This window comes from Gorilla gorilla, chromosome 11 (genome assembly GCF_029281585.2).
Source record: "Gorilla gorilla gorilla isolate KB3781 chromosome 11, NHGRI_mGorGor1-v2.1_pri, whole genome shotgun sequence".
NCBI lineage: Eukaryota > Metazoa > Chordata > Mammalia > Primates > Hominidae > Gorilla > Gorilla gorilla.
Genome location: NC_073235.2, coordinates 59,020,628 through 59,045,072, shown reverse-complemented (window position 1 = coordinate 59,045,072; position 24,445 = coordinate 59,020,628). Strand labels below are relative to the sequence as shown.

The 24,445-nt window shown below is 36.0% G+C and overlaps 1 protein-coding gene across 1 annotated transcript in view; it reads right to left on the bottom strand.

Moving 5' to 3' along the window:
* The window catches only part of GPD2 (glycerol-3-phosphate dehydrogenase 2), a 109,541-nt gene that overhangs the window by 20,239 nt on the left and 64,857 nt on the right, over positions 1-24,445 (bottom strand). Inside the window, exons 6-8 of the mRNA XM_019022684.4 lie at positions 16,150-16,314; positions 15,176-15,320; positions 8,341-8,534 (exon numbers count right to left, since the gene is read on the bottom strand). Of these exons, the coding sequence (XP_018878229.1) occupies positions 8,341-8,534; positions 15,176-15,320; positions 16,150-16,314 (504 nt within the window). The remainder of the gene's footprint in view (positions 1-8,340; positions 8,535-15,175; positions 15,321-16,149; positions 16,315-24,445) is intronic.

Sequence of the window (24,445 nt, the reverse complement as noted above, 5' to 3'; positions counted from 1 at the left end):
AAAGTAGTTAGGTATATATCTAGCAGACTTTTTGTGTAAAAAGTAACAAAGACTCCTTGAAATGACTGGAACAGTTCTTACTGAAGCAAAACAAAATAAAACAAAACCATGCCTTACCAAGTATAAGCAAAACAAGCTATGTTGGATGACAGATAATTTCTCCATCTTGATCTAAAATGAATAATAGGTTTCTGCTAAAAATAAATTCAACTCAAGTTAATCTGGCATATTTTACTATAGATTCTTAAAGGCTACACTCTTGACATGACATAACTATAATCTGAAAGAGTAGATACCCATCACCTCTACAGGATGTTTAATCAAACCCATAATCCAAACACTGTAACTGAAATACCAACATAATTAACTGGCGAGGAAAGCCTAAGCCTTCTCAGTCTTACTAACTGGAGACAATACAGGATCTCAATGCTGGGATTCCATCTCTAGCTCTGCCCCCTCCGATGTGTGCATTCTCTTAAATAGATTTAATCTGGATGGCTTCTGTGGAATGGGGATTAATTCCTGCTTTACACAATTTTACCAGTCATATAAAACCTCAAAACAAGTTGTAAAAAGTGTTTTAATCGTTACCAAAAACCTAACTAGGAAATTACCACTATTTTCCATTAGAGTTCACATCACCCTCTGAGATAAAAATAAAAGTTAGCAAACCCACTTACAACGTCATTGTGGTCACCCCACAGTCCCTCTAGTGTCTGTGAAATTCCTTAGGTAGCCACACTGATCAGGAATTTGGTTCCAACTCTTGAAGCTCTCTGACTAATTTTAAAGTTATTTGATGGAAAATTAGGCTTTGCAGAGTAAATTTGAGGCATATGCAAATAATCTGTGGCAAATGCCTTACCTTTTCTGTTATAACAGGCAGAAAAGCACATCTATGAAATTGTATTGTCTGAAACTGAAACATTCAAGTTTTTCATTCATCCAGGAATACTATGTAAAACATTATCTATATTGACCTGGAGTTGACAGTCAAAAATAAAAAAGAGTTAAGAAAACATTCCAAGTCACAAAGAGTTCATAATGTGTTAAGAACTTTAATTTACTTTGCTTGACATCTTAGGATTCAGCTTTTTAGCCTGAGAATTATATCAGTTGAATGTTGGGAATAAATTTATTGAAAATAATAAATTTAAGAATGATCAAATTTCCTTATTTAAAATATGAATTAGTCTGTATGGCCTACAGGCTTTGTACAGTATTAGACCAGAAGGTGGTTGGATCAGGTTACCTACAACAGTTCCCCTCCCAACCTTGAGATATAATGGTTTTTATGCATGATTCAAAACTCTATTTGCCACTGAAGTATTAAGAGCTTATACCTCCTCACCACTCATTCAGTAATGACTCCTCAGGACCTTGGGTATAATCCATGTCTAAGGCGCACGGCACAGCTAAACATGTGAGACATTAATTCCAACTTCTTGAATAAAAGACAGCAACTGACGAAGCTAACAAGTTCCTCTCCATATCACCTGTTTACCCACAGTGGAAATCTTGTACATTGTTAAACCCTAATGAAAGTTTTTTCAAGAAAGATTCAAGGTAGTAGATGCTAGTCTGAATAAAGTATCATTGGGATATCTATAAATTCTGCATGCTGCTGTTGCAGCCATGAGGTAACCACAGGGGAAACAACCTTAGGATGAAACCACCTTGGAGGATGGCAGAGTGAAGATAAATAAGAGTAATATATCTTAGACCCTGACAAATCATTAATCACCTCTTGAGGCTTGTTGTATCTTGAGTTCTTGTTTTACAAGATAATGAATTTCTTTATTTTACTTAACAAACAAAAAAACCCAAATTCAACGATTCTATTAAATTGAGTATGTCTTTCTCTAAGTGTATATTTAAACACCTCTAGATTCTCAAGATCAGCACTGTCCCATGGACTTTACTGCACAGATGGAGACATTCTGTACATAGCTCCACGATCCAATTCGCTAGCCATTAGCAGCATGTGGTTATTAAGCGCTTGAAATGTGGTGTAACTGACTGAGCAACTGAATTTCAAATTTCAGTTAATTGTAACTAATTTAAATTTAAATAACTACAAGTGGCTGATGGCTATCATATAGCACAGAGCAGCTCTACAGTAAAAAGCCTCCAAGCAGTAGATCTCAGACTTGTCTGGTAGATTAAGCTAGTTATTTCTACTGGCCACCTTGCCTACATCTCCAACGGAGCACCCTTTCACTGAAATTGGACTGCACTTCCTTTGCTCATGAGAATAAAATAAAATCTGCTGTAATAGCTCCTAAACACTTTATTGTCATTCATGTCAATAGGTACCATTTCAAGCTTTCCTCCTCTCTTGCTAATTTCATAAATTCAAACAAATGAAACATATTTTCATTCAATTAAGTACTTCCACCCTCAAGTTCTCACCCAGAAACCAGTTTTACCATACAGGTTACAGTCAAGATTAATAAATGACCATCACCCACTTTAACTGTCCATGGTATAACATGTGAAGAAAATAGCATAACTCATGGCCTCTACGCTTTACAGCTCAAATTTTTTCTAGTTCTCATACTGCCAGGATAGCTTAACAAAATTTCATTATTGCTTCATCTCTTTCTCGCCATGCTGAAAGTCTCCAGCAGTGTCAATTATAATATTTTTCAATACCCCAAATACTGTATCTAGTAAAGGGTCATATATAGTTATCAGTAAATATTAAGTGGAATATTAAAGCATTCTCTAAACTTTTTATATCAAACTATAAGAGCTGGTATTACCAAAACCAAAGCAAGAACGCTTGGGCCTCTGAGATAATATGCTAGGCTTCATGTAGGTTTCTAGTGACCATATATTGAACAACTGGATATTCCCTTCCAAATTACATGAATGCTTTAAATAAAACAAGATGAAAGAAAAAAACTACTATTAAATAAAGTTGAGAAAAATCCATCATTAAAGACCACTTACTAGACTGGCTCACCTAGAGGGCACCCAGTTAATTTTTTAAGTGACAACTATAAAAGTACTTGGCAATATTAAAGTAAAATACTCTTACCACCATGTTTAAGAATCATTTGTATTACATTCCCAAAAAATAACTCATTCAGATTTTAGTAATGTAATACGTAAAGGGTAAAATATAAATAGAAAAGTTGAACAGACAATTTTCACGGCTAGTTGAAAAAATTAAGTATGATGTGATTATTTCAAACTATAATTCATATTTTTACTCTTATACTTGGCAAGATAAGTGTTTGTTTTAAAAATTAGTAGAAAATAAAGCCCACAGGAAGTGACAATTAACAGGTAAATGTGCGGTTTAGCTTCACATTAGTTATTTAGGCATATGTTTTGGGTTTTTTTTTTTCATGTTTGCCACTTTCAAAAAACAATCAATAAAAGGCATGTGAAAATATCTAAATGAACACAGGGGAAATAGTGTCAGAAATCAATACTTCTCTACCAGCATGTTTAACCTGCTGAAATGAAGTGTTAATCACAGAAATAAGATACCATATTACATTTATAAACTAATGAAACTAGAAAAAGCAAAGCGTGTGACACTATAATTAAACAGCTGGAAGACATCCAAGCCTGTGTAAGTTGATAACCCTGGTACAATCTCTGGCAATGAAAAGGCAGGTCTGCAGTGAGTTGATATGGCCAGCTCAGTTGTTAATTGAATAACAGGCAATCTATAAACACTACTAATTGCCTATGTGAAAACCTGTGTACAAGTAGAGAAGCTGCCTAAAGAAGTACTCCAGGAAAAACAACATGGATAAAGCACTCAGCAAATCTTCTGTCTCTCTCAATCCTGTTAAGTCATAGCTTAGTTTTGTCACTGCATCCTTCTGATTAACCTCTACACAGCAGACTTAATGATACATTTTTCAAAAGATCATTTTTCTTCCTAACTCAATACGAAACGCAGAACTATCAATTACCCATTTCAGAAAAGAACAAACAAGTAATCTAGAAAATTCAGCCTGTGAATGGAAAGCTTTCTAAATTGTAAAAGAAGACATGGTCTTATTCCCAACAGGCAAAATGCTTTTCAGAATTGTTCCGACGCATTTTGCAGAAGTGTGGCAGCTGCTGTGAATAGCATGGAGTGTTAAGATTTGACACTTTTTTTTCTTAAGGATATAGCCATTTGGGGAGGCTCAGAAACTGTTGTTGGAATTTTACTTACCCATTTAATAAATCCTTTTAGAATGATTATTTCAACCCTGGTGAATGTAAAACACTTCAAAACTATTGCTCTAGGATCTAAATGAAATTTTATTTTTTAAATCTGTAAAGAAGACTGGCCCAAGGGATTAGTTATGAGACAGGAAACCTCCTCTAGTTTAACATTCAAATTCAAATAAGGTCAGTGCAGAGCAAAGGTCATTGTCATGCTAAAGGTATCTAGCAGCTTCCATGAAATGAATTGATAAGCTTACCACTCCCTAGTGCACATAGTATCCCATCAGGAAACCCAGAACCAACAGAGTACTGCACAATATTTAGAAGCACAAGTATTAGAACCAGACTTACTTATACTCAAATTATGGCTCCAATACTAACTAGCTATAGGCAAAAAGCTTAGGCTGGGTGCGGTGGCTCACGCCTGTAATCCCAGCACTTTGGGAGGCCAAGGCAGTTGGATCACGAGGTCAGGAGTTCGAGACCAGCCTGACCAACATGGTGAAACACAGTCTGTACTAAAAATACAAAAATTAGCCAGGTGTGGTGGCGCGCGCCTGTAATCCCAGCTACTCAGGAGGCTGAGGCAGGAGAATTGCTTCAACCCAGGAGGCGGAAGTTGCAGTGAGCCGAGATCACACCACTGCATACCAGCCTGAGCTACAAAGTGAGAATCCGTCTCAAAAAAAAAAAAAAAAAAAAAAAAAGCTTAATGTCACTGGGCCTCAGTTTCTTCAACTAGAAAGTGGGACTTATGAAATAAATATCATAAGGTTGTTAGGGAGGAATCAAAGATCTAACAGGTAATATGCTTGCTTAGCAGTATCTCACATAAGAAGTGCTCAATAATAGGAAGTTTTTAAAAATGAGGCATATAACTATAAATACTAAAATATGTTTAACAGTAGCATGTAATTGAATAACTGAATGGTGGCTAAAGCTGAGCTTCTCTTTCACATTTCATCAGCCTAGAAGAGAATAGCAGCTTTCACCAAAATTCCTTGAGAAAAAATATGGATTTGACTGGCCTCACTTTAAGATATAGACAAACTTCAGCTAATTGATACTCTTTACTAAGATCAAGCATAATTCCTCAAATATGAATATTTCAGTCAATAAGAAATAAGAATGAAAAGAAGCTATAAAGAATCACTGTTAACTATTTTTTGAAGAGTAAGTTTATAAGTAGAAAAGTTGTGACAGGTGCCACACACAGGGAAATCAATAAAGTCTAGGAAAGGGCTGTCATTTCTGCTTTTTACCCTGGAGGACTCTTAATCTCAAGATGTCCCCAGATCACCAGGAGAAAGACCTGATTTGCAATGTTTAGATATTAATTTCAAACACTCTTATCAAACATCAGAATTAACAATAACTATTTGTTAGTTTCACCAATTCGCTGACTACAAAATGGTATGTTAATTGAAAAGACTTTTATGGACCAACCAGGTGTGCCAAGTCTTCCATGTATTTATAGGTAGAACATAAGTGATCCAGTCTCCGTTAAAGCCCCACGCTCACTTCACGGGTAGAGATCCCCACCCACAATATGGGCACGGCAGCCTTCTGGAACCCACACCTGCTTCCAGCACATCCAGCTTCTTAGCAGGATAAGGAGTTACATTTCTCATCCTCGCTGCATTTGAACTTTAAGATTTTGGAAACTGTCAACATTGAGTTCTCTGCTCTTGAATTAATTTTATATCTTGCTCCAACAATCTAAACTTCCTGATCTTCAGGCCCAGATATAAACCCACTTTCAACAAATATTATATACAGATAAATTACAAATGAAGGAAGATTCATTAACAATAATGAATATGTTAAAATATAATCATAATCCAATGTTGAAGCTCCTCCTAGAACACAAAATGAAAAAAAAGTACCAAGCTAAAATTGTAATGCAGTTTCAGTATTTAAACATGGATGTTAAACAAGTCAAACTATTTTTCAAATACCATGTATGAGTGTGTCTGTGTGTGAGTATAAACCTTAACCACACATGGATTTCAATGATATGTATTTAGTATCTTTTATACTACTATTGTAGATATCCAAAGAGACTCTATTAAGAATGAAATTACATCCATTACTTTAGATTAAAAGCAATTAATACTATACAATATGGATTCGTCAATTAAACTAGGAGTCACCTGAACCATTTTTGAAGCAGTTTTGAAGCATTTTGTTTACAAATGCATGATCACATAACCAAAAAAAAATCCTTTAGGGAAAAAGGATACACAGATGCTAGTGAGTTGCATTCAGACTAACATAGTGCTTTTCCATGTCGTTCACTGACATCAACATTATAAGATTTCTGATATAAATATATGAAGATTATTTTTAATCGTAAACTTGTATACTTTAATATAGATTTTCAAATGGCTACCATATCAAAAACCATGAATCCATAACTAACTTATTTTAATTCAAAACAATCATGAGTAGCATACAAATAAGATAATCAAGATTTGTAGCTAAACACAAATAAAGAATCCTTACCCTCAAGGAGCTTCAAGTGAGAATACATCTTGGACTATTACCTATAATATAATGTTGTGATATACAAACGATACGACCAACATCCCACAGGAATACAAAGAATAGGTGGTTTCTCCAGTATAAAAATTTTGCCAAGATGAAGAGTTGGGGAAAAGGGTGTCCCAGAGCAAAGCTTCAACCTAAATTTGACATGAAGATTCAACATAATAAGACATGAAACCTAATAAAACAATATTCACCCTAATAAGACATGATTAGACCACAGAATGCAGGGATGGGGAGTAGTTGAATATAAACATGCAAAGACAAGTTGTAAAAAGCCTTATGTTTCAGCCAGGCACGGTGGCTCACTCCTGTAATCCCAGCCCTTTGGGAGGCCGAGGCCAGTGGATCATGAGGTCAGGAGTTTGAGACCAACCTGGCCAACATAGTGAAACACTGTCTCTACTAAAAAAAAAAAAAAAAAAAAAAAAAAAGTTAGCTGGGCGTGGTGGTGGGCACCTGTAGTCCCAGCTACTTGGGAGGCTGAGGCAGGAGAATCACTTGAACCTGGGAGGCAGAGATTGCAGTGAGCTGAGATCACACCATTGCACTCCAGCTTGGGTGACAGAGTGAGACTCCATCTCAAACAAAGCAAAATAAAACAAAAAGCTTTATGTTTCACGCAAGAGAATTTAGCATTTTTCGTAAAGTCAATGAGAAGATATCTAAAGTGTATATTTGTGCAGAGAAGTGATGATCAGAATTGTGTTTTAGAAAGAAAATTCTGGTAGAAGGATTAGACTGGAGAGGGATAGAGACCTGACCTAAAGAGGCCATTGTGGGGCCAATGCAAAAGTGAGAAATGGCACAGATGTGAACCAGGGCAACGAAGTGACTGACGGACCTGCCTGGTATTCAGAATGAGCATAGATAGGCATTAGACTGGATATGGAAAGAGAAAGGATACCAAAAATAAGCACACCATTTCTAATTTGAGTGACTAGATGCATGGTGAGACTCAACTGAGAGAGGAAATATAGAAGCACAATGTTGGGGAACTTCTGAGACTGGCCTGAATGAAAAAAAAAAAAAAAAACTATATAAATCACCAAGGAAAATGCTCTGACAGTCAAGTTGAAATGCCCCAGTAAGAATAGGAAGGAAGTAAACTTTGGCTTTTTCCATTAAAATAAGTAACTTATCCTTCTTTGCTAAACCCACTGGTCAACATTATACTTTCCATGTAGTAACAGACCATTAAGCATCTTACAAATACAGTTCCAGTCTCTCGTTTATTTGCTTAATTATTTCCTATTGATATCCTGCATCTGTAAATTAGACATTCCTAAGCTGCAGAAATTAAACTGTGATGTACACATTTCATCCTTTTCTGGAAGCACATGAGTGTTCAGAGCTAGAAGGGCTACTCTGATCTTGCCATCAGGAATTATCAGAAGAGGACTGCATAAGTTTCATGTGGGTATAGAAAGTAGAGGAGAAAAGGCAATTTCTCCCCATTATGTTAAAATTTGGCCCTCATAAATGTTCTAAGAGGCACAAGAGGACAAGTGTGAGGATGAGTCAGACTGGAGACATAGCATTTATCCAGTGACAGCTGGAATGGCTTGGGAGATATGGACACAGAGAGACAAACTTAAAGGAATGCTTAGTTACCTTCAACATCACAACTCAGGTAATTACGCACTTCATTCAAAATGAAGTTGATATCTTCTTCTGAAGGAATTGGATGGTGTGTAACATCAGTTGGAGTATCAGTAGTGCCAGCGATCGTCATCTTTTGCCAGGGTAAGAAGAAAATAACTCGCCCATCACTGGTCGCTGGGTCAAGAAGTCCCATGCTCTCTGGGCTGAGATACAAAGAAGGATTATTTATTTCTGAAAATCCCAGAAGTTTAACATTAATCTGCATTCGAAAAACTATTTATTCATTAATTCTCAAATAAGCAAACAAGAAAGATATGAACTATTACTTGCACTTCCCCTACCCTAATCTAGAAACTCCTAAAAGAAAAAAATAACTTAGATAACAAAACAATGAAACAAATGTGATGATAATAATATTCCACAGCAGAGCTACCCCTTCCCTCCCCACTTCAACAATGCAAGGCTAATTAAGAAAGAGGGCTTCAACTTCCAACTGTTTGAGTTTCATACTCCTTGGACCATTCACATCAGATAATGTCAGCAGGATAAATGTCTATACTTTCCTTTATAATGGTAAATTAAGGATATGTCTTCAGCCTTTTTTCAAGAATAGCCAAAGTATTTTCCTGAGACATTTGACATTTCATCGCTCAGTAGAAATTCTCAGGAGTACATAAGAAAGTGAAGGGTCTACCTTTCTAGAAACTAAAATGTAATCACAAAGTTCTTTACTACTTTATGCCTAGATGAGCTTGTGCCACTTCACCAAATATGAGATTTCCTACTTTATTTCGAGGTTACAAAAATCTCAAAATGTGCATCTAGAGGAAAAGAGCTCCATTTTTTACTACTCCCTAAATAGTAATGTCCTAGGATAAGGTCAAACAGGAGAGGAACACTTTAGCAATGAAAATCTTTTACATAAAAGACACTAGTAGTGTACTATGTTAAATCAAGGTACAATGCTGCCTCTACTGAAAGACTACATAAAATCTCCCAAAACTATAGTCAAAAATATTTACTGACATTTACTATTCTAAAATCAAATAATAAAACATATTTGAAAGAAGAGGCAACTGTAAACAAACATTAACAAAACCCATCATTTTGTTTTTAAATCACTAAAAGCTGATGTTTTATTTCATTCCTTAGCCATTCAAAGAAATTTGGAGATGTTGTTAAAAGAGTGAGAGGAATCTTAAAGTGTCCTATTCAAGTAAAACACTACAAATCTTCAGATAGCTGCTTCTATTTGACTGGATTCTTGTATCAAGCCAGTGTTACTAGTATTTTCTATAAATATGTTTTTAGCTTCTATTAATGTTATTTTTTAATATGGAAACGTAATTCTATTTGGTTTGAACAAATTTCAAGAAACTCCTCTTACACATAAATTTAAAAAGACACACAGTCAGATTTTTATCTTTATCATCATTCCCTTAACATTTTTTAAAAAATGATTTATCCCAATGTGTAAAAATGAGAGGGTAACAACTGTGTAAAAAATAATGATAATATTTTATATAAAAAAAGAAACATATAGGCAGCTTAACTAATGTATCTTCTTTATTTAAACCACAAGGAGTGAGTCTTTCTCTTCAAAAAACCCTCAGCCGCATGAAACGCTTGCCATGTCTACTCAGCCTTAGCAGAAAGAAGTCACTGTTCACAGCCTATCTGAGACACATCGGAGAGAGTGGGTAGAAGTTCTTCTACTTAGCTAATCCAAAAAGCACCCTGGAAGTCTGCAATCATTTAAACCTCAGCTCAGAGTCCCATCTTCACTCAGGGTTACTTAGAGAAAATAATATTACTTTTACTCTAATATATTGAAAACTACAAATATCAAGTATTTTTGTTCTCTAAATATGATTATTTTTTCTCCGTATTTATCATAAAACTATCTAAAAATCTCAGAAGAAACTAGTCACATGTTTTCTAAGTATATTTTTTGATCCTGGATTGATATGCCCTTAGATTACATCAGTCACTTTGAGATTAGAAATGAGATTAGAACACTCAGAGTTCATTCTATTTGATAAACAGAAGTATATTGAAACAAAAAAATTCTATATTCTAACAATTGATAAACGAATTATACGCTGATATGTTTTATATGACTACATCAAGGACCAGACATCATATGATGTGTCTAAAATAATAAACATGATAAATTTAATCATAAAATTATAATATTCATCAACCTAAAAAGGAAATACCATTAGAAATGCACAACTACTGAATCTTTTAAAAACTTGCAATGCAATAAAGTAGTTTAAAAGGTGAACATGATGGTTACCAACACACATGTAACTGGAACCTGTAGAGAATCAACTGCTTAAGTGAAGACATATGTGACAAACATAAAATTAACAAGCACAGAGGGAAGACAAAGCTATTAACGAATGGTATAAAAATTTAAGAATCCACTTGGAAATATCTTTCATCAGTTCTAAATTACCTAATTCATACTTTCCCTTCGGGAAAAGTTTGTTTTCTCATGAAGGATTAATTTTGCAAGTTCACACTAAAGTTTGAGAATGGATATCAACTATAGCGATAGTTGCAATGCAATGCAACAAGGCATAGGTCTTTTTTCAATATATATGATTCATTTGACATCAGGAGGAAAAGCTTGCTGCTAATTTATGTGTGTGTCTAGGATTAAATGTAATGAATATTTTTCTCATGCAGACCATCACTTTCCTGAAGTGCCCTTAGTTAAACTGAAATCAATTTATTGTTAATTACTTAGCAATCAGTGTTAGAGCTAACAGTATGTACACACATTATAGGAAAAAAATTGACCTCTTGTCAGTAGTAAAAAGCATCAGTAGGCTAAACAGAGATGATTATTTTCATGTATTTCAGTTGTTTGGTGTATTATTGTTGCTTTTGGAAGAGCATCTACCCATAACTCTCATGGAAATTCCAGATTTGTTCTTAATATAAAGAGCAGCTTTAAAAATAATTTCTGTGTTGTGTTTTCCAAAATTAAAACAATTTTTCCTTCTTCCCCTCTTCCCCCAAAAAGCTGCTATTATGGTGTAAGATAATTCCACAACTGGAACATTAGTTAAAGTTACAACAAAATTAACAAATGCTGTAAAGATACTTCTGAAAACAGCCCAAGAAGATACACTGCACATATGGTTTCTTACTCTTCCTTTACCAGCCTACACACAATAAATCAATGCTTACTGAACTCACTGCATTTCCAAATGGATCAGGTTCTAACTGAAACATGCCTGGTTTTAAATTATCATTAGCCAGTTGTGGGGCAGCCCCAGAAGCTTTGGTTCATCCCTGAAGACCTAGTCAAAACTGTTGAGTGACAGCTGCTAAGTATGATTGACTGATGATACCACAGAGTCATTTCAGTTTGGGATCTCCTAATATCACCCAAGAGAATGACTTGATAGGAAGAGGAAAACCACCCTTATGGGATGCCAGAAGTACAGTTGCCTCAAGGTCAGTCCTGAATGAGGGAATGAACCCTTAATCTAGGTCACAATCCAAAGAGAAGGGGCTTATCTGCAAGAGAGCCTGAATGGGAACTAGGCTGCAGACCATTCCTTCAAAGCTTCCAACAGGATGTGCAGTGGTTATAGCTCACAGTGCCAAAAATGGGGATATTAATTTCTCCCAACATAGAATGAGGTCAGTTACTGCATCTTAGCCTGAGACAGACCTAGCTGTAACTAACACCTTCATGCTTCAGGAGACCTAAAGCTAATGCTGAATTTTTAGGATTCAGAATTTTTAAAATATTACTTCTGGGTAATATATACCTTTATTCTTAAAAGACACCAAATCTACTCTGTTACTAAGTGTATAAAGCATAATATAGAACAATATATGCAACATGACCACTTTCACACAAAATTTTTAACAGAATACACATCTGTGCTTGTAAAAACATGATTTTAAGGAAGGAATTGGAAGAAGAGGTTATTAATTACCAGAGAAGAACTGGGGGAGGGAACAAAAGGTAGGGGGAATAAGAGTCAGGCTTTCAATTTTCATTTTCATATTTCTATTTTTTTCTATGATGATTGAAATTTCTAGTTATGTACCTACATTATTTATTTATTTTTGTCTACAGGGGTTACCTGGGCAGTAAGTTGAAGAATCATGTTTTATTTTCATAGTTTGAATTCTCTATATTAAAAAATCTCATAAATGTTACATTAAAGTTTTAATATAAATAAAGCAACAATCTCAATATAAGCAAGTTAACATAAAAAATTTAGGAGGATTCATTCAAAAAATATTTACTGGGCACTATTACGTGCCAGACACCGTACCAATAGCTGGGGATACAGCACTCTATAAAACAGAGAAAAAAATAATCCAAAGATCATTGTCAAACCTTATACCAGTTAGGTATTATCGGTATATAAGGGGCCGGGCACAGTGGCTCACGTCTGTAATCCCAGCACTTTGGGAGGCGAGGCGGACAGATCACTTGAGGCCAGGAGTTTGAGACCAGCCTGGCCAACATGGTGAAACCCTGTCTCTACTAAAAATATGAAAATTAGCTGAGTGTGGTGGCGGGCCAGCTACTCGGGAGGCTGAGGCAGGAGAATCACTTGAACTCAGGAGGCGGAGGTTGCAGTGGGCCAAGATGGCGCCACTGCACTCCAGCCTAGGTGACACAGCAAAACCTCATCTCAAAAAAAAAAAAAAAAAAAAAGATATAAGGAACCAGAAGCTGAAAGAAGTAGCTTGCCCAGGCCACACAGCCCAAGGAAAAGTGATGAACAAACCCCAGAAGTCCTATAGCAAGGTATCACTTTAATTCTGCGTACAATCTCCTTGTCTCTACACTCTGAAGGAGCAGAATGTTTGCCCATTTTAATGAACAGAAAACTAAGGTTCACAAAATAAAATGGCTTGTCCCAAATTATTTAATTATTTAATGACAGAATTAACATAAGGTCTGTGGGGAATAATATCTGTCTTCTGACATCATGGGATGATAGTGAAGAAAACATAAGGCACACAACACATGAGAATATGTTGAATCTAGTAAAAGCTAAACAAATATAAGATGTATGATGATTACATCTACACTCCATTCTTAGAGATACTTAAAAACAAACTACAAAAACTCATAAACTAGCTGGCCTTAGATATTTTTAATCGAACACAAAAGCGTATACAATTGCATCTGGAACTAATGTTGAAAACTTCTCTATATACAAGAAACATATGGGACATTTACATATATTTATTTCTCTCCTTTTCATTTGAACTAAGCTTCTGGTTAACAGTTTTAAAAACTCAATTAGGTACCACTGCATACATTTCTATTATCTTATGCAGTGGTGCCTTAAGAGGCACCTTGATGTCTCCAGTCCAAAGTAAAAATCCTAAAGACTATTATTGCTCTCACATACGCATTTTGAAAACGCAAAGGAAACCTTGGAAGTTGGTGGATAAGAAATTCTCTTTAATGATTTTCTCAGAAGTGTATCTGGTACCAATTAGGTGCATGTTAGACTCTTCAGGAAGATTTAGTTACTGGACAACCAACAACTAAAAAGGCAGCATGATCTACAGCATAGCAGGATAGCATTCTAGGAGAATAGAAGTATTAAACAAAATATCATAGGTTCTACACATCCACTTTATCAAATATTAAAAGCTGTATATTCCCTTTATGGAAAATTATTAAAACATGGAAAGAAATAACTCTCACCCATAATCATATTACCTAGAAATAATCACCATTCACATTTAACATATTTCCTTCCAGTCTTTTTCTATATACGTTGTTAGAACCTACAGCACATAAAATATCAAGTCCTATACTCTAAATTGACATTGTATCATTAGTGTTTTCCTAGGGCATTAAAAGTATTTATAATTATAATTCTTAATGACTATACAATATGCCCTTGTGTGGTTATGCCATAATTTATTTATCTATTACCCTAAGGTGAGGAACTGAAGTAGCTTCTAATATTTCTCAACTACAAACAATGCCATAATGAATACTGTTGCACGTAAGTCATTATTTCATATAGAATTACTACTTTGCCTACTAGGTTTACCATACATGGAAATAAAAACAGTACACATGCTCTACACCCTTAGCATGGCCATATGAATTTCTTCTATAAATACCTTAAAATGTACGTTATGGGTAATTATTTTTTAGCCAGAACCACACAAATGTTTCTTTTGTAATTTATTAAAAATTTCAAACATATATAAAAAGAGTTTAATGACGCTCCATGTACCCATCACCCAGCTTAAATTATTTTCATTTAATAGCTATTCTTATTCTACCTCTACTCCTGCCCATTTCTTCATCCTCAATTATCTTTGTTAATGTGACAGATGAGATATATCTGGTTTTTGCTTGCTACAACATTTTTTTAAAATCTATTTCAAAAGTTATAAACCTAAGAATACTTGGGTAGCCCACATCTTCAGATTCTTCATAAGCAAATTTGGGTATTCTGCAAAATTCATGTCTTATTGTTTTAACTAAAATATGTCCTTTATAAAAAATTTTGCAAAATTAATTTTGCTAATGACTTAAGTAAAAGTTTAATTCAAAAATACCAATGCTTAGTCTCTGAAGGTGACTACACTGAACAAAGAAAAATAGACCCCAAAGCATTAACCCTTAGAAACGAGTATTGCCATAAGTGGCTAAAACTTCCCAAGTCTGGTTTGTATTTTGTGTTTTGGAAGAGTTCCTTTACTTATTTCTCCTGATTTTGAACAGCAAGTTAGACCATCTATTGTTATGCTAGAAGAAGAAATAAACCAGACAATCTCTGCTGACCCTCTTTCTCAGGTGACAACTGCCACATTGGAAGACAATTACCTGTAATAACCAGGCATCACAATATGGACACCAGCACTTGGCTGGCAGATAGCTGCTGCGTCTTTATCATCCATTTTGCGCACAGAGTCCGTGAAAGGTCCCGTGGCATTGATAACACATTTGGCTCTCACGTCAAATTCCTGCCCTGTGAAAGAAAGTGGCATCAATCACACACCTCATTTGTTTCTCTGTTAACGGATGCTGTGTATTACTAATTCATCTATTAACTTAACCCATGGTGAAGTATACTGCATACCACACTAAGTGACCTGAGCAGCTCAAGTTATTGAAGAGCCAAACAAAAGGCTCTCATCTGAGTGAATTTACCAAAAACAAGTCGGAATTGAAGAAAGAAAAGCATTCCACTTTCTTATTATGGATTTTGTCGATCTTATAAGTGCCCAGCATCAAAGCACCAAACATGAAAAAGTAGAATGAGTAAATAAGCCGCTTTCTCCTGAAAACTCAAATGTGTGAGCAGCATTGCTGTGAGAAAATGTATATCATAGAGCTTTTGTTCAAGAAACGATATAATTTGGAAACTGCCTACTTATATGGCGCTAGAGCCAGGGCAATAATGAAAATCTAAATAAAGTTAAAGATTCACTTTAACAACATGTAACAATGCCTGTGTCACCCAAATGATACTTTGAAACTTGGCACATTTATTTAATTTTATTAATAACATGTTTTTGTAAAGAAAAAGGAATCCATTCATAGCTGTGGGAATTTGGTGGGCATTTTATTATTATCATTATCATTATTACAACTATAATACAAAGGGGAAAAATTGCCAAGTCCTACAGGGGAAATTTTCACGTTAAACCAGTCATTGCTGACAATAACGAATATAATTAATATGACTCTGAAGCGTGGCATAAATGAAAGAGAAGTGACAGAAAAATTATAATTCAGTCATTATATAAGCTAGGCAAGATACTAAGAAATACCTCCCTCCCAGAGACCTGGCATACCTGTGAGGACATCCTTGCACCGTGCGCCGCTCACACGCACTTTCCCTGTCTGGGGGTCTGTCTTCTTGAGCAAGCTCACTACCTCCATGTAATTGGCTGTGGCAGCCCCATACCTGGCAGCAGTCAGAGCAATGGCAAGGTTCATCCGTGCATCATTATGTTGTCCTGCAGCGGGGAAAGCATCAGGGGAGGGACAGGAGTCACCTCGAGCCACGGACTGGTGGTACAAAAGTGTGTCACAACAGATATGTCACATCTGTCCCTGTCACCCAGGATATGCATGATGGCTGGGCAGCTCGACAGGGCACAGTTTAAAAATACACGGTCATTCCCAGCCAGGCATCTACCTGCCGCTTCAGCAAGTGCATTTCGTGTACCACAAAAATAGTGAAAATATCCCTTTCCTACAGAGCTGACATCAATTATCTGAAAGTTAAGAAATAAGTAATTATTCTCTCAGTGTTGGAACATATGTATATGTCAGGCTTTTCCTAATACAGACAAATCGTAAGCATGAAAGTGAAGCAATTCAAAACTTTAGAATATTTGACACCCCAACTGGTGTTGATGAACAATTTTTATGAGTATTTTTATGTGTATGTGCTCTATCTAATATTCAAAATCAAGAGCTTAATCTTCCATAGAGCATTTCTCAGTATTCTGTAAAAGGATTTTTCTCGGTTTGAATTTTGATCAGGGCTTCTTAAAATGTAACTTTTTAAAAATCACACATAAAAGGTAAGAAATTAAGCAGGGCAAAATTTAATTACAGAACAATTCCTACCTGTATTGTTAAAGATTTATTGCTGAAAAATCCTAGTTAAAGAAAACTAAGGGGGAGGAGAAGGGGGGAAAGATGATTAATCACTTTAAAATACTGGCATCACTAGAGACTTTTTCTATTTATTATTGCCAGTGGAGTTAACGCTGACCAGGAAGAATTACTCTACATTGCAGGGGCCAGGTTCTCTGTGCCCTGAATAATTAATTATCCAGGGCTAGATGTATTGAAGCAGGGTTCAAATTCCCACACACTGGGATCAGTTCTATCAAGATAATACTGATAAAGGGATGAATTTGTAATGGATATTGTTGTTGATTTATGTTGCCAGCATACCAAACATTTAGTATAAATGGTTTATGTAAAGTTTCTTCCTTGTGATTCAGTCTGTGCAGGGCTAGCAGCACTACAGAAGTAATCTGTTCCAGCTAAAAGGGCAAAGTTATAAAGAGAGAATCAATGACTGAAGATTCTGCTGCCCCTCCCCACAAACGTCTTATTCTAAAACAACTGAACTAATATAATCGGCTAAGAACCGTCCCCCCAAAATTAAATGCTCTATCAAGTGGAGAACTTATGTTAAACCTCAACATGCAAAATAAGGAGTTATTTTATCTAACAATTAATAGAATGAAAGTAGAAGAAAAAAACAACAATGACAATAGCAGTAGTTGAGCTATAAGTGGGAAGGGTAGCGGTTCCATAGTTTCAACTCAGCATAATCCTAAGGTTGCTTAAAATCATATTTGAAGTTAAGCTTAAGAAATCAATTTTTATTAATGTAGGGTTCCTTGCTTAAAATTGGAATACATTTTATAAAACTAAATGCACGAAAACAGTCCAAAGAAACTAAATAAAATTTCCATTATAGATCTTCTCCTTAAATTAAGAAAATAACACAGTACCCATCCGACCCAATCTTTCTGGTTGATTTATATATCTAACAAGGAAACACCCTGCCCCACAAAGGCACATATCTGGTAGTACAAGAAATCCAAGTCATGCTTGCTCTTACCATAGGCGTAGAGAAACGCTCACCCATCCAGGTGTGCCCTGAAGCCTCTGGAAAGCCATGTGTAAATGAAATATTTTAAATCCTAAATGAAGCCACTATTTAAAGGAACCAGGCAGAAATTCCATTTATGAAATGATAGTTCCTTTAGAAAATAGTTATACATTCATCTGACTCTAAGGTGACTTTAAAAAGATAAAATTTTCTTTTAATATGTGTTTAAAATATAAAATCTCATTGGAGCAGTATAGGTTATAGTTCTTCAAGCTCTGTAGCTTCCACACTAACAAATGTTCCCTAATTAGCATCTAAATCTGAATATGACTGCAGGTAAGCAAGCTTAACTTCAGTTTAAAATGTGAGGTGGAAACAAGTTCCTATGGTCCTTGTTTTTCTATGTCCACTCCCCAGTTCCCAGCAGCAGCTGTCTTGACTCAAATCTGAGATGTCACTTACACAAAAAGGCCATTCATGATATGATCCTCGTCTGCCATGGTTCATACTACCTAGAATTGTGAAATTATTTGTAGCTCCCTGAACATTCATGTCATTTCCCACCTTGCCTTTACACACACTTATTCTTCTGGCTGGATACCATCCTGGAAGTTCTGAGAAACCTCTGTTCATCTCTCATGATCGAGTTCAAATGTCTAGTTCTGCATCTCCTGAAGGGATGCAGAAAGTCTCCCTTTATCTGCATCCTTCCAGCGCAAAATTATTCACTGCTTCCTCTGGGTCAACATTTTATCTGGTATACACCTTTTTAAATAGTCTTTATGATACTAGAATCATCCATGTGTCCATCTACTTACAAAAATGAAAATCCTTTGTTATGAATCAGGCACTGTGACAAATGCATGGAATATAACTGAGAAAGACACAGGGTGATCTCTACCTTCGTGAAACTTACATCCCATTGTAATTACTGTACAATTCCCACGTCTCAAGAGAAATCAGAAAGGCTTACTTGTTTGTCTTTGTTTTTTTTTCTAGTTATTATCAGGTACAGAATACGTTTCCAATTACTGTTAAGTTTAGCCTAATCTCATTCGCTGTGTTAAACAAACAGGTATTGAAATTCTTACATCTCTAACTATGGGATGGAATACTTTCTCTTGTTAAAGAAATTTCAGACTTCAGTAAGTTGGTGGCAAGAAATGTGACAGAGACATAAATGTGTAAAATCTGAATTTAACCCCAAACTAGGCCCTATATTTATGTTGAATAAGTGGGAGGGAAGCAGAAATACTTATGAGTGATTCCCTCGGGACTTATCCCAGAAGGTATCCCTTGCTTTGCAGGGAAATGCAAGCACAGGTATTATTAGCTCCCAAAACTTGAGAAGCAAGTAATCTGATGGTACCCCCGAGCCCTGGGCCTCACACCTCCACCCAGCAATCCTCGTCTTCCCAGACATTCAGCTTAATCCATTTACATCCATGGATGCAGGGTAAACCTCCTCCTCCCCTACCCACACGAAATCTACCCCTTACCCTGAGATACCCAGATGCTCACAGTATATGCTTCCTGAGATATACGTGATATATTTTCATTATTCCTAACTAATTTCCCCAACCCTCTTTCCTGACATTTTGAAAGGTAACTCTATGCCTCCTGTAATTTTTATTCTGGAGAAAAAAGTTTTTGACAACACTGCATGCCATTGGAATGTGATACAATAATCCCAAACCCCCACCTAATTGATCTGCTTATTAAGTTTAGATTTTCAAAGCTGTTTCCTTAGAGCCAGGCAACATTATACTGTTTTTCACTAATCATCGAATAGCTTTACATTGGCACTTACACAAGGACCCAGACGGGAACTGTGAAAATCTGTTTCCGACTCTGTTCTCTTTTGCACTTGAAATCTTGCATATGTGCACATACTGAGCTTACAACTCATAGGAGAGGAAGCACACAAGAGGTGGAACTGTAACTGTTTTCTCTTGTTTAGAGAAACAAAATATAAAATCTACCCACCAAAAAGAATGAAGGTTGATGGTGGTAGAGAAAACTTTGTCTTAATCCTCAATGACCTTGCACAGAGCAGAATAAGAGATGTTTTAAGTGAAAAATGCAGGACCACACATATTTTAGAATGTAACTGTCTAAAAGATAGGCCTCAAATATAAATATTTTGGAGACAGCAATACTGCTCTCCTCAGAGTCAAAGTTTGGCAACTATGTTAACATGCAAAATAGCTCAAAAAAAGAAAAATAATCACTGATGTATAGAGTAAGAAGAATGAGTAAATATGAAAAAAACACAGGTATAAAACTACCTGGGATTTTCTTGTTTCTTCAGGTCTAAAACTCTTATGCATGTCAGTCTACATATAAGCTTCCTTTCAATATAGCATACTTTTAAATGGTATGCTTATCACAGACTTATTGATCTGATATCTACCTGCCAGTATAGAAACTCTATTTGTTAGAAAAAGTAGTTCTCAATTAGAATAGCATCTGTCCATAATTTCATCAATTAAAAACTGCCACTGTTGAAATGTTGAGAATATTTCCTTCCATGTCCCTGTGTCCTGACCTGAGTCTTGAGCAATCACTTTGACTACTTCAAGAAAGGGGAAAAATGATGCTCGTAAGAAACAATACCTCCCTAAAGCTTTAATCTCATTTCTAACTAAATTTATTCCCCATGCTTCATTGTCTCAGACTGAGAGTGTCACAGTGACCTCTCTGGCAGCTCCCCCTTAGAGGTCTAGCAAAGATAATTCAAAGCCTAACCTACCAAACTCAAGCTGATTTAATATAACCACTATATTCAAAATGTCCCTTTCTGATTGGAAATACTCAGACAAAGGCAGGGCAAAATAGGGATGTGTGTGTGGTGTGTGTGTGTGAATGAGTGTGTGTAGGCATGTGTGTGTATGCACATGTGTGTGCACATGCACACGTACTCACATGCATGCACATAAGGGGATTATTTTGCTTTAAGGTATGATGTGTAAACTTAAAAAGGAAAACTCAAAATAAGAACCCACTCTTCATGGTGAATTGTGATAACAAGGCAATTTTCAAACATAAACCATTTACAAAAGTGATTGTTTGTGTGAGGAGTGACAGGGGTCAGGGAGGCATATGAGGCAGTTTAGGGAGAATGTATCTTAAAAGATATTGTGGAGAATGGCTCTGGGCTTAGAATTACTGAGTTGTAACTTTTGGTTGTGTCATTAACATGGCTGGGGGAATGTGGGTGATACACTGTACTGCTTTGGGCTTCAGTGTCCTATAAAAGGAGATGAGCCGGGTACATCTGAAATTATACAATGCATGCAATAGCTAATTGTTAATAATTACCTATCCCTTTCAAGATCTCACTTCAACCTTTTCCCATTTCTGGTTTCTCTGACTTTCCCCCAGCCTATCAAAAAAAGACTGGGCATCAGTAAAGCCGAAAAGATAAGTGTTTCATCAAGGAAATCAGAAATCATACGCTTCCGTTAGATCTATAAACTTCGATTTGATTAGCTGTATGGGCTATATAATATATTGCAAAAACTGTCCCAATCCTTCACCCCTCCCTGTAGCCATGCCCTTTGCCTTGTGTCCTCACAGTGCCCCACTCTAACTCTCAACTCACCCATGTGAAATTGTTTTGGCCAACGGAATGTTGGTAAATGTGACAGAAACAGAGGCTCAAAAGAGCACTTTTATGTTTCTGCTTGTGCCCTTGTCCTCCACCAATGTCATTAAAAGGACATGCCCAGGTTAGCCTAATGGTACCAGCAGGAAGATGACAGCAAATGTTGAGTAGCCCCCTGAGTTAAAGCCATCCTACTTCAGCTGACAGACAGCCAACACCTCCACAGAGGAATGCAAGTTCAATGGAGAACAGAAAATCACCCAGCCCACCCAGACTATATCAGAAGAGCCACCTGATGAGCATTCCAATGCATGTACAATAAACCCTAATTATTTTTATGCTATTCACGTTTGTGGTTATCTGTATGAAGAATTACAGCAATAGATAACATATAGGCAATGTAGCCAATTTTCTACTAAAGTTAACCCCATTTACAAACAGGTTCTATCTTCAAAACTGTAGGTTTGGAACTCAATTCTTTTTTCTATAGAAATACTATAAATAAAAGGTGATTCATTTGTGCCACAAGAGCTACTTAGTGCATAGGGTACCTGAATAAGGGAATAAATAATGATTCCAACAGCCTCAATGCCCACCACTCCTTCACATTCGTCCTAAATTTCCAGACTGACCGCAGTGTCCAAACTCAAATAAAATATTGCTCTTCCACACCTCTGATTTCTTGCTCATGTTGTCCTTACTATGTGGTACATCTTACCCAAACTGGTAAACTCAACTTTTAATCCTTCCTTTGTGAAAGTTTCCCTGACTCCTTTTAGACACAATGGCCTTCCCTCTTCTGTGTTTCCAGAGAACTTTGTACATACATTTATTACAGCACAAGCTATTTTCTAAATACTTGCATGGAACATTCACTCATTTATTGGTCACTTGTAATGTACCAGAGATTGTGTTAGGAACTGAGTCTATAATGGATAGCCAAAGAGACACAGTTACAGACTTATGGGACATCAATTCTAATGATATGTTCCTAAAAGAACAGAGTGCATCTTTTCAAATTTGCTTCCCCAGCACCTGCCAAAGCCTTTGCTACCTAGCAGATATTCAAATATGAATGAATCACAGTTCAGAGGCTGATCAAATAAAGGAAATGTGCTCAAGGCTTAAAGAGTCTAAGAACAGCCCCTAACCCCTCAATTTCCATTCAACTATGGTCATGGGATCAAGGGGGACTATTATCTCTCTACCTAGCTACCCAACAGACAATGGAAATAGAATGTCTTCAACCACAAAATCTTTGGTGAAAACATAAGCAAAGGGAGGAGACTAGTGATAAAGTTAAGGTAGCAAGCAGGGTTTTTGGTATATGATTAAGACGGTAAGTGGCAGATTAACGAATGTCTTTAACAAATATTTTTGGGGGTACACATTATGAGCCAGGCATGGTCAAGGTACTAGGCAACCACTGATTTGGGGAGAATAAGATTACCTTGGTCTCTGTCCTATGGAACCTCATTCTAATGAGGAAGACAGATAAAATCAAACAGATTAATAAGAACATTGTTATTGCAATAATGGCAATAAACGGAAAAACAGAGGAGAACAAATCCCTAGGGCAGGGGCTATATTTTGGACAGGCAGTTACAGAAAGTGTTCAAGTTAAGCAAGAATTAGAGAAAATTCATAAAGGAGGCAATTAAGTTCTAACAGAAAGACCACTTTCATCACTGCTAATTTACATTACATTCAAAGCTTATATAAAATATAAAGAACTAGAAATGTGACTGTGGTATTAACACAACCTCAATGTGTTAAGTGCCTGGCAAAGTTGATTTTTTCTTTCATTTATACTTTAAAATATTCACCTATGTTTTATGTATATTTATCAGGGGCTAAGTTTAAAAATCTTCCTGGGTTGATGTACATTTTGGCAGAAATGTATTCTAGTATAGACTGGTGAAACTCAAAATAAAAGCATAATATTCCAAGTTTATGAATTGGAGTAATTTGCTGTCACCTATCCATACTACAGTTCTGAAGCAGGGACACCTGTTAGCAGTGAGCATGTAATCATTTTTATTATTAAATACAAAGGTACAATTAAATGCAGGCACAGCATGTGACCTGCATCATAATTCTACAGGCCTTTCTCTTCACAATATCCTTTTCATTATCCTGGGCCTTTTGTTCCTTCATGTTTCTTTTGTCTCACCCTAAGTTCTGAAATAAGCTATTTGCAATCTCAATAATTAGCAATCGGGGTGGATCTGTGGTCTTTGGCCCCATATAAACGAAACATTGTGAAGTTCCTTAACATGATATATCAGGACTTTCCTCTCTTGAAAAAGTTTTAAATGAATCTAATGAAAAGTAAGTTTTCTCCTTTTAAGACACTTAGAAGCTAGAGCTGAACAAAAATGAAACCACATTTAAACAGCAAGCAACAGCATGCTTTGGGTATTCATTAGCTATTTCTGTACAAAAATGTTCTACACATTAGTTTACAATAAAGATTCCTTGTGCCTTTCCCAGGACAATCCATTCTCTCTTGACCACAGCCAAAAAAAACAAAAAAAAAAAAACAAAAAACAAAACAAAACAAAAAACAGCATTTTATACGTTTAAGGAAGAAAAAGGAAAAGGGAGCAACGTGACAAAATTAATTGAAGTGAAGTTGGAAAGTCAGGAAGCAAGACATGCTATAGAGATCTTTCACAGGCTATCCAGTTATATGGCCTAAAAACCCCTGGTAAGCTTCCTTGTTTGTGAAATGCACTAAATTCATTGATAAACCTTCTTGAAATGCCTGACTTTGAGGGTAAAGTTATTTCTTTACTGAGAGCAGCACTCTAAATTGCATGGCATCTTAAGCCCAGGAAACTGTCCTGAGGATGCCTGAGATTAATTATTTTTGTAAATATTTATTGAACACCCACTATGC